Here is a 12,231-nt window from a genome sequence, read left to right as displayed (position 1 = left end):
AGGGGCTGGGTAGGATAGCACAACTGTCAACGAAGGTGAGATCTGTGCCCCGAAAAAATGATACTGCTCTTCCTGAGAGTTTGCAATGCTACAGCAAACTTTTCGTGGGTACCACTTGCACCCCAGTTGATAAGAAGCACCTTGACATTGGCAAGCGTAGTGGAGAAGACCAGCTCCGGCCCATGTACAGCCCTCGTAAAAGGTGTAGGCCTGACAGAGGAGCGTATTCAAAAGTCCGCCAGAAAACCCTTGGTACGGCTAAAAGAAAAGATATTGTGCCACATCGGAACAAAGGGCCATCATCAATTCAAAGCAAAACACTAAAGACAGTCACAACCAGGTACGTCAATAAAGGCAGTGATAACCAGGTATGAAAGTGCAAACCTTACCAGCAAGAGCGAAGGACGTGCCACGCAACCTCGAATCTGGTGCAAATAACAGGCCCGGTTGAGCCGCTTATGCATGCACAGCGGCAAGTGCCGTCCAGTGCACCGAAAAGCCTTCGGAATAGTGAAATATTTTACAATGGCAGCAGAAATTAGCATGATGTAGGGTGCAGCCACATTCCTGAAACCACTACGATTCAACATGGCAAAGAAGCAGAATATTGGCGCCAGGTGGACTGCATGGATTGAGACATTCAATGTTTTCATAGAGTCACTGGAAGAAGTACATGATGAAAAAATAATTAAGTATCTAAAGAACTTTGCTGGTGATGGACTGAAAGAAGTGATAAAGAAAATATCACATGCTGATACAGTATCATACTGTTAAATCAAGGAAGTGTTAGAAGCCAAGTTCAATCTGATGCCAAATTTCGACTATGAAAGTTGCAGTTTCAATCAACCCAGACAGAAATCTGGTGAAAGAATGGAGTTTGTTGAGACTTGATATGCTTATCGAGCACTGCAAGTTAATGAATTTCTTGATGAAGACGCCATACGTCTCTGAGTTATTGATGGCTGTTTGTTGACGCGTGTTGAAAGAGACACTCAGCTTAGAGAAAGTACTAATGGCTTCAAGAGCAGAAGAAAGAGCAGGTTGACAAGTTGCTGATATGGAAGCTGGAACAGCAAAAACATTAATCAGCGTTGGTCATGAAAAGCAAGCACAAGTACAAGATGGATAAATGCAGGTCGATGTCTATAAAGAAGAAAAAGTTGTCTTTTCGATGTTGGTTTTCACTTCCTTATGAAGGCAAATGTCCTGCCATATGACAAAAGTGCAAAGGTTGCAACAAGGAAAACCACTTCATAATGGTTTGCAAAAATCAAACCTAAATAACGATGTCACAGTAAAAAGAGAAACTGGACACCCAAATATTCCAGGAGCTATCTCGCCATGCCCACAAAACCAAAAAGAACATCAGCTGCGCGACTAGTACAAACCAGACAAAGTCGATCGTTGTCAAGTTCATCCTACAATGGCTCGTCAACATCATTATCAAGTGCCAGTGAAGAAGATGGATATGCAGTGGCAGTATTGACCAAGGAACAACAAGCAAAAGTAGGTTTGGATGCTTGCAAAGAAGAACAAAAGTCAACACCAAACCACCACACGAAACAACCGAATTAATTTGCACATTGCCCCAAGATTACAATAAAGGTCAACAGTTGCCCCATATCCTTTATAATAGACAGTGGTGCGTCGATTAACATCATGCCGTTTGAAAAGTTCAACAGCCTATCTCCTGTGCTTCGCCTCAACCGTCGATTATGGAAGTATAAACGTGCGCTGTGTCTAAACTGTTGCAGTCAAAGATCATTCATGGTGACAATATTACACAAAACAGTATCCGTGCAAGCACCAATTAATTTTCTTCAAGGAGCCTCATCCAGTGCATGCCTGCTCAGGTTTGTCTCCACTGCTGACATGGGACTGATGCCTCTTAATTACAACCTTCACACTCAATCTGAATTTGTGAGTCAGTTTCCATCGTTTTATTTCATCTACTAGGCAGACTCAAGACAATGAATGTGAGACTTCACATCAAAGAGGACATTCGCCCTGGTGCCCCGCGGCACGGCAGAGCCGCTTTCCATTCGCCACAGCTTTCCACAGCTGTTGAGAAAGATCTAGAAGTATTAACGTATGAAATAATAGAGCACTCCGCCGGTCCTACGCCATGGGTCTCGCCCATAGTGGTGGTGCCCAAAAAAAACAGTGAGTGTGCAGTGGGCATTTGTGTTGATATGCGCCAGGCCATCAAAGCAATCAAGAGAGAAAAACATCCTGGTCTACATGTAGTGGACATGATCATGCAACTGAATGGTGCCAAAGTCTTCTCCCGTCTTAACCTAACAAAAGGATACCATCGAGTTGGAAGAAAATTGCAGGTACCTCACTACATTTTCAACTCATGTTGGTTTGTTCAGATACAAGAGGTTAAGTTTTGGAGTGTTGTCAGCTGCTGGAATCTACGTTGAATAATATGACCTGTCAAGCATGCTTTTAATTACAGTGATGACATACTGGTATTTAGGGCTATGACAAAGGAGCATGACAAGGCTCTTACGCAAGTGTGCCAGTTACTTGCTGATGCAGGTCTCAATCTAAATGCAGCAAAGTATGAGTTTCACCTGACCAAATTCAAATACTTTGGGCACATATTCTCTGATGAGGGAATAACTCTAGACCCAGATAAAGTGCAAGCACTGTCAGCTACCCATCCCCCACAAGATGTAACCATACTGCAATCCTTCTTAGGCATGTCCCGTTATTACTTGAAGTACATTTGTGACTTTACTACTGTGAGTGCCCTATCAGAGACTTAACAAACCGAGATGCTCCTTTCCAGTGGTCTACTGAAGGCCATCAAAGCTTCACAAAAGTAAAACATGTGATTGAAAATTCAACCGAGATGGCCTGTTTTGGCATCAAGTTACATACTGAGATCACAATCGATGTGAACCTGGTCAAGCTGGGAGCAATCCTTGCTCAGCAAAATAGTAACCTGAATATTTAGAGACATTTTGTGACTTATGACAGTCGATGCCTGTCTGATACAGAATGTGCCTATTTTCAGCCGGGAGTAGGAGAGTCTGGCTGTAGTGTGGGCATGCTAACATTTTCACATATTTCTTAAAGGAAAATGCTTTACTATCATTACAGACCAACAAGCACTGCTCACTATTTTTGGAAACAGGAAAGCCAAAATGCCCCTCACATTGAGAGGTGGGTTTTGCGACTGCAACAGTATTACTATGCAACTGTACACAAACTAGGTAAAGATCAGAACCCTGCTGATTACTTTTCATGAGTACTGTTACAGTGGCACAGTTCAAAAGCCAAAACAGATGAGGAGTACATTGATTTCATTGTGAGGTCCAGCATGCTAGCAGCTCTGTCCATTGAACGGACCATTGCTGTTACTAATGCTGATAAGAACATGCTTATCCTCTAGGACATCATTTCAACTCAATCAAGAAAAAAGGATGCGCTACCTTTTGCTGAAGAAGTTGAATTTTCAAAAATTCAATAATGTACAGTATGACCTGTACAATACCAAGGAAGGTGTATTGAGATCCTAAGTCAGCAAATCATTGAAGTAGCCCATGAGGGACATTGCAGCATTATAGCCACCAAAAGAGCCATAAGAGACCAAAGGGCATATTTACAATGAAATGGTTCAGCGTGGTGCCACAAGCAATTTTGCTGGGCCGAGATGCGTAATTAAAAAAAAGCAGGGATGCGCTACATTTACAAGAATATGGCTCACCCCTGCTGTGGAACACAAACAGCAGCTATGCACCAACTCAGGCACCCTTGCACTAAGGCAGTAAAATGTCATTTGTTGGCAACTCACAGCATAACAGGGGCTTGAAGCCCACTGATGCTAGCCAAAGGTCCAGGACCTGGAGAGGCGCCACTTGGGGATGAGCACTCACTCCTGAAAAGGCCAGCAGCAGGGTTTTGGCAGGCATCAGTGGCTCCTAGACACTGTTTTGTTCTGTGTTGCCAAAAAATGACATCTTACTGCTTTTATACCGTTGGTTGCAGATCCAAATCCTTGGCTTTTATGATTTTGAGAAACATGTATAACTAATTCTGAGCAGCGCACAAAAGCGTTAGATAGGTGGCAAACATACTGCATACAGGATGAGATGTTTTGAACCAATCATTGTTATCTTTTCAGATTTACCCCTTGACAAAGGCGCGCAGCGCCGAAATGCATTGGGACAGCAAAATACATATTGATGTGTAAAAGATATAACAATCATAAAGCACAGACTGAAGTAATGCTTAGAAGATAAATGTGAATACAACAACTGAAATGAAATGCATGGATTAATAAACAGAAGTTGAACATCCAAGAAGGTTACACAGTATCTTTATTGTTTGAAAGGAGCTGGACACACAGCATCATTAGTGCCCAGGGAGACAGGCCAAGGATTTGGATCTGCAACCAACGGTATAATTTCACTTACACTCCAGAGTGGGGAGTGATACCCAGGAGCACGATATATAGGAATGAACTTGCAGTATTAAACCACGCAATGCACGACCAAGATCCATTGGTATCTTACTGCTTTTCCCTTTACACTTCCTGTTCTTCAGCAACATTGTCACATGCTTCACTTTAAAATCTCCAAGCAGATCCAGTTGCAGTGGATCAGCTGGACTGTTGCAGGGAGGCCTCTGAAGCTCACATGCAGGGCAGCTAACTGACCCTTGGTGTCACTCTGAAATGCCTGTGATTAAGGCAATTAGGTTTATTCTTCCTTCTTCAGAAAGCAAGACAGTCCTCCAACTTGCAGGGCAGTCCTCTAGCAGCAGGACAGTAATTTTTCTGAATCTTCCACAGGTCCAGGAGTGTTCTGATAATTGGCTCTGGAGGTCCTATATTTATATACCTGGTGACAACCTTTGTATGGGTACTGCACTGTCTTACTCTTAGCACCAGTTGCTGAAAGTTCTTCCCTTGGTCAAGGCTTTAAACTGTAAGGAGTGACAAAAGGCAGGGCAGGCCTGGTATCAGGGTCTTTTGTGTCTGCTGTAGGCAAATTGCCCTTTGGAATGTAAGTGGGGCTGGGAACAGCCCCTTCCCAGTCATCCTGTCAGGATGGTCCATGATGTCCATACCTAAGCCACATTTGTGTCATTGTCTGTAAGAAATACACAAACCCTAACAGCAGAGCTATTCACAATCTTGTGACGCAGGATACTGGTAGAGAGGCACAGCTGGTTGGGACATGAAAATGCCAGTTTTCTAAAAGTGTAATTTTCAGAATTGTAACTCAAAATTTTACTTCACTTTAAAAGAGGATTTTAAATTACAATATACTTCAGTGTAAAAAGTATATTTCTACCTGCTCCCAAATTAGCATTAGCATTTATTAAATGTAATAAGTTAACCCAGTGTTAGTCATTTGGAGAGACAGGCCTTACAACAGTGAAAAACAATTTTAGTCGTTTTTCACTGCCACTCTGAGTAAAACTTACTTTCACATATACTCATTTTTAATACCATGCACCCTGCCCTATAACTCTTTGGGGCCTGCCTTAGGGGTGAACTGAACAAATTAACAAGGAAGGTGTAGGCCTGGCAAAAAGGTTTATTTTGCCATGTCGAAATGACAGTTTAAAACTGCACACACAGGCTGCAGTGGAAGTCCTAAGACATGTTTTACAGTGCTGTTTTTATGGGTGGCACAATGAGTTCTGTACCCTCTAATAGCACAGTGGCGTAACACAGGCCTCTGTACCCCACACAGTGTGGGGGGCCCCCGAGCTGCTGGGGGCCCCTTTAGCAGAGTACTCTGGCCTGACAGCTCTGGATTAAATCCAGAGCGGGGACCCTCCGTGTATCTTGCAGGAGGGCTCCCTCAAGTTTCGTTTCACCACTGTAATAGCATTTAATTTACAGGCCCAGGGTACTTGTTGTACCATTTACTAGGGATTTACAAGTAAATTAAAGGTGTCAATTTGGCGCCCTCCAAATTTACTATGTGTAAAGGAGAGAGTACAAGCACTTTAGTACAGGTTAGCAATGGTAAAATGAAAAGTCCTAAAGTGAACAAAAATAAATTCAGTAAACAGGAGAGGTGAAGGCAAAAAGTTTGGAGGAATACTTCACCAAGGTTGTCAGGCATAGCAGGAACAAAGGGTGTTGACACTCCAGACTTTAGAAACCTGTAGACTATATTTAATAGAACATAAATACATGTTTCTGCAATAAAAATACACTATACAATACCACGTTCTACACATATTTCAAAACTCAGTTCCTAAAATCATTTATATCATCAAGCCCCCTCTGGTTTAAACTCTGTGGCCTTCAGTTCTTTGGACTGCTGCCCTCGAGCCTCTAACAGTCTCCCCTACACCTGGGAAAATGGATCAGACAATGCTGCCCCCGCTGCCCAGATCCTGTGCACATGGACGACATGACTGTGCTTCGGAATTTGCCTGCCCCCCCCCCCCCTTTTTTTTACTATCTGTCTCCTTTCCCTTTCTTGTTCTCCCTCCATTAAATCACCCCCCCCCCCCCCCCTATTTTTTTGGGACTCAGCCCTCCTGGCTTTTGAACTAGGACTCATATGAATTCCGCTATTTTGGGACCATCTCCCATTGTCACTCTTGTCCTTGATCTGCCATCTTGCAAACTTGGTCCGTTCCTCTGTCCCCGCTGGTCTCCAGCTGGGAGACCTCTCGATCATTTTTCTTCTCCATGGATCTGCTTTTTGTTTGCGACTATTGTTTATACTTCTAGTCCCATCTCTGTTTTGTCTCTCTTTCTCTTTCCTGTCCCTAGCTGCTTTTCTTACCATTCCTTTCTGTTCTCCCCCTGCCGCTGCCCCTTTAGTTGTTCTGTCACAGTTTATCTCCCGCTGTCATGGTTTTACCCTTGTTTTTACTTTGCCTTATTTTTGCGTCATGCTTTCTATCCTCGAGTATTCTCATGTTCTAATGCCCTGGTTTTTTTCTTCTGTGCAACATTGTATTATGTATTGTAACTCTGTGTAACGTGTTTCTTGCTGATACTCTTGTAAAGCGATCTGATACCTACGGGTCTAGCCACTGCTATATAAAACTCATCAAAATAAATAAATAAATAAATAAGCATTACTTAACAACTGCATAAATCTATAAAGAAAAATGGACTATAATACAGACACATTATGGCTAATGGAACTACAAACAACTTGTTTATTGCATCAACACACTCCGTCTTAAATTGAGGAAGGCAATCTACAAAGTATAACAACATACAATGTTCAGGCGTTAACTTTTCATACCTGCCCCATCTTTGCATTTTCACATACGTAAGTGTCGTAGCGTCTGGCAAATTCTGGTGCGTGATCATTAACATCCACGACTCCTACGTACACCATCACTTCAGCATACTGGGCAATGTTTTCTTCATAAAAAGTGCAAACAAATCACAGAGGAGATAAAAAAAAAAAGATTAAAAAAAATAAGGCAATTGAATGCCCTTTTCTAGAAAATCACATTTTCAAAACTTTGCAAATTAGAGCTGTGCTATTCGAAGGTTACCTGCTCAAAGTATTTGATCCATAACCTTCTTGAAGGCTACAGATTCGTTAGTGTTGGCCTGGAAGCTTAGCTGGTGGCATGATATGGTTTTAATGAGCTTTTTCAGGGGAAACAAATTGTAGTGATGTATGTCAATGATAACCCTTATGATACCACGCATTTCTGATCTTTTTTGACAGGTGCAGTAGCCTTGTTAAGCAGATTTCACCTTGTCGGGCTTCAAAAGGTTTCTATTGACATGTCATGTTCATGCAATGCTTTCCAAGCTGGCTATTAAATTCCAATAAGCAGTGAGCAGAATCTACAAATACCCATACTTTCTGGGATACAATAATATTCTTCGAAATAAAAATATCAAGGTTACTTTAGTTGTGACAGAAGCAAACATGGACTGAGGTAGGATGTTAAATTGAAAAAAATAAATAACATTATTACAGTTGCACATGTGGGGAATGTAATACAAAGATACGATATACAATGTGCAATTGTTTTTTCAACATAAAGTGATATTCCACGGATTGGCACATATATGATACTTTGTTGTGTGATTTTATGGGGTTTTATCTTTTCTTTAACGCGCATGTACACAGGGGCTTATTTATGAGAGGCGTGAGTCATGTTTGCACCACCCAACGTGGTTTATGCATGATGAAAACCTCTAGGATTATTGAAGCCTCTCAAAGCCACTTTACGTGACTCTGAGTGGCTTAAAAATCTGCAATAATGCATCTCAGCGTAAATCGTGGCATGCGTTACTCTGCCTGGGTAGCCATTTTATGGACTTTAAGTGGGAGTTCCAATACAAATCTAATGAATTTTGACGCATCCCCAGATTTAGAATAACTTGTGAACCTGGGATGGAGACAAAATCTTACACCGGCCAAGAGGAGGCAAAATGAGGGAAAATACCTCTATTTCTCCTTGTTCCTTCATCTTTCTATGTGTGCTGAATTCTGCAGCACACATAGAAAGAGGAATATGCCTCCCAGGATTATTTTTGTGCAGGAAGGTTTCCCTTTCTGCACAAAACAGTCCTTCATTCATCACAGGCACCCTTGCACCACTGTGCAAGGGTGCATGCATTGGCAATAGGATGCTAAAAAGGCACCAGCAAAAGGGAAAGGACACCAATGCGCCGCATTGGCTTAAATATGGCGCGTTTCTGCCCTTTCCCTGTCACGCAGTGCAGCGCAACTGGGTGACTTGCCCGTGCTGCACTATGTCACTTGCTCATGTTTGAAACTGTCAGTGCACTTTGTCGCTGATAAAAGAAGAAACCTATGCTTTTTGTCCTTAAAGGTATTTAGTTATTTTATACAACAAAAAAGATCAGATGCGATATGGAATTCAGATTGACACATGTTCCAAATCGATGGGATGACAATGAAAATGCTATTTATCCTGGAGCACAGAACTACCGGCAGCGTGGAATTAGATGATTCTACCGCCCTTTAAGTCTCCATGCCTTAACACTGCATTAGGAAGCCAGCAAGTTCACCTATAAACTAAATTTCACCATTTACATGTTGCTGCGGAACCACAAATCTATATCTGACCACATCACTGTACTACAAGCTCATCATACATATAGTCAAAGGACAGATTCCTGCACGCCCGCTAATCAGTCTCCCGATGTACTATATCTAACATGATAGCTGCATCTTCCAGATCATGAACGACACACTGCATATCATGGATAATTGATACGCCTGCCTTCTTGTTCTCATAGATTTTTTGCCAGCCTTAGGCACAGCTGACAACACAACACTTCTCAACACCCTGAAAGCATCAATGGGCATTGATAGCCCTGCCTTTAAATGACTATGTCCCAGCTTCAAAATGGAGCCCAGTAGGGAAAATAAATGTTTAAACTATTTCACAGTGCTTGAGTCTTAAGGAGTTCAACATGAATCCCCCACCACAACATCACTATTCAATATGTACATTAAACCTCTAACACAGGGGTCTCCAAACCGGTCCTGGAGGGCCGGATCCATGCCAGATTTTTAAAATTACTACATGTATCTCAATGGGGATATCCAAAAAATCTGGCATGGATCCGGCCCTCCAGGACCGGCTTGGAGACCCCTGCTCTAAAATCACTGATCTAAATCACTGGTCCTTCACTCAACCAATGTGCTGATAAAACACAATTGATCAGAAAGTCATCACAGAACAGGACATCACCACCTTCAAACCTGGTGAAAGCTAAATGAACCTGTTTAGCACGCCACATCTATTACTTAATAGTGTACTACTGGGTTATCTGCAATGATTTACACTAGCTGACATACCCTCTCTCTCATACACATATAGTTTCATGATTAGATATGCTACTGAGTGCAAAATGCATGGGAATTGTGCTTAACATCATACCTCCCCTAACCTTCACAAAAGAAATGTAGCAAAAAGAGAGTAATTGCAGTTGTGACTACTTAAAAATAATTAATTATAGACGTTGACCTCTGTACAGTTATCCAGTTAGAAGTAATTGCAGCAAATTCACTTTTCCGCATGGTCATCTAGATGTTCCCCTTTTGGTCCATATTCATGCTACCATTGCGATGATATGTCTTGTGATACTGCTTATCAGTGCCGCAGTGTGTGTGCTACGCTCTAAAATCATACTTCAAGTCAGAATTAGAATATGCATCCTTGACTGGGAAAGTTAAGAATTCTAGCTCAGAAAGCAATAGCCTGCTTTTGAGCACAGGGTGACCACATAGGTATAATCTACTGACCATTTAGCAGGGATTAGCAATTTGGAATTAGCAATTTAGTTGTGGCCAGGAACAGTTGGCAGAACAAATAGTTTCATTAGCTCTGCCTCTCTTGACTAGGAGATACAAAAGTGATCTTCACCTATTAATTGCCAGGACTCTGCCATATAGCCAGGCTTCAGTCAGAGTAGGGGAGTGAACCAGAAGTTACCATGTCATATGGGAGGAGAGATCATCTGAATAGGGGAATGGCTACTGAGTTGAAAAGAGGTCTGTCTGGTAACAGCTCAGGTTTGCAATCTTTAAACAATGGATCCAATGTAATTTTACAGGAAGGGAGAAAGGAGGTGCTGCAAAAGGAGGTGGGGACCGTTAACAAATCATTAGAATTGAGTGATAGAATTTATCAAGTCACTGGCTACTAAATCTAGCACCTCAACCATCACTTACTCTAAAAATTCTTGGACCTGGGAATACTCATCTGAAAACTGCTGGAAGAAGGAGACTCAAGGAATCCTCACTTTTGCTGGCATCCTGTGACTCAAATTGTTCTCCAAGTACCAAACGGTTGGCCTCCTATTTGTTTGCTTCATGGACACAGAAGGGTGCACAGTCAAAATATCGATTCCTTAATATCGACCTACAATAATATCGAGTTGTAAATATCGAAGGTGAAGAATATCGAGGACAAGAATATCGTTGGACAGAATATCGACCCTAAGGTAAGTAATATCGAATTTTTTTATATCGATGTAAATAATATCGAAGTTGGTAATATCGATATCAATTATATTGATGTCACTAATTTCGATGTTACTAATATCGATATTTGTTTGTTGTTATGTATTTTATTAGGTATTTTATATGTATGTGTTATATGTTTTTGTTAAGTAGTTTATTTGGTTTAAATTATATGTGTACTATTTATTATATAGAAACATTTTTATTTTTAATTTAATTTTATGTTTTAGTACTGGAGCAGGTTGTGGGTGTATAGGGGAAAAGGGTGGGAAGTAATTTAATTATATTAAATTATTTATATATTTTTAGTAATTGTAAATTCATTTTAAATAATTTTTGCGTTTAAGTTCTGTAGCGGGTTGTGGGTTTATAGGGAAATAGGATGGGAAATAATTTAATTGTAATTAAGTAAAGATTTATTTTTGATTGGTATTGATAAATATTTTATTTCTAATTAATTATTAATTGGTAAATAATTATTTTAATTGGAAAATTCATTTTATTAATTAGTAATATAGGTTTGTAATTTGTAATTACATTTTTAATTGGTAATTCATTTTATTAATTGGGAATTTAAGTTTGTAATTTGTAATGACATTTTTTAATTGGTAATTAATTCTTAAATTGGTAATTAAGGTTTGTAATTGGTAATTACATATTTTAATTGGCAATTATTTTTTTTAATTGGTAATTAATGTTTGTAATTGGTAATTACATTTTTTAATTGGCAATTAATTTTTTTAATTGGTAATTAAGGTTTGTTATTAGTAATTACAATTTTTAATTGGCAATTCATTGTTTTAATTGGTAAATAATTTTTTGTAATTGGTAAATAATGTTTATTGTTAATTAATTTTTATTAATTGGAAATTTATTTTATTAATTTGTAAAATAATTTTTATTAACAAGTACTTTTTATTCAAAAATAAATGTACTGTTTACCATTTTTTTTATTGTTAATCAATTTATCATGATTAATGATTTTGCTTAGAAAAATATTTTAGAGTTCAATATTATTTGGTTACTTATATTTATTAATTAATATTTATTTGTATTTATTGTTAAATAATTATTTAATTGTAATTATGTATTTAGAAATTATCAATGGGGATTAGCAAATGATGTAGTTATTTCAAAATAAATATTTTAAATATTTTATTTACAACAATTATTTATGTTTGTTATATTTAATTTCTACACTATCCAATGCTTTCCCTACTGTTGCACTCTCTGGAGTGGGAATAGTAATTTTTACCCCTACGCTATCCAACGC

The 12,231-nt window shown here is 39.6% G+C and overlaps 1 protein-coding gene across 1 annotated transcript in view; it reads right to left on the bottom strand.

The window, feature by feature from the left end:
• CDH19 (cadherin 19) overlaps positions 1-12,231 on the bottom strand; it is a 1,234,526-nt gene that overhangs the window by 207,649 nt on the left and 1,014,646 nt on the right. The window contains exon 9 of the mRNA XM_086965550.1: positions 7,239-7,360. Within this exon, the coding sequence (XP_086821676.1) occupies positions 7,239-7,360 (122 nt within the window). The remainder of the gene's footprint in view (positions 1-7,238; positions 7,361-12,231) is intronic.

This window comes from Lissotriton vulgaris, chromosome 4_1, assembly GCF_964263255.1.
Source record: "Lissotriton vulgaris chromosome 4_1, aLisVul1.2, whole genome shotgun sequence".
In the NCBI taxonomy this organism is placed as follows: domain Eukaryota; kingdom Metazoa; phylum Chordata; class Amphibia; order Caudata; family Salamandridae; genus Lissotriton; species Lissotriton vulgaris.
Note: the sequence above shows the minus strand (reverse complement) of the source record. Positions and strands in the feature narration are given on the sequence as shown.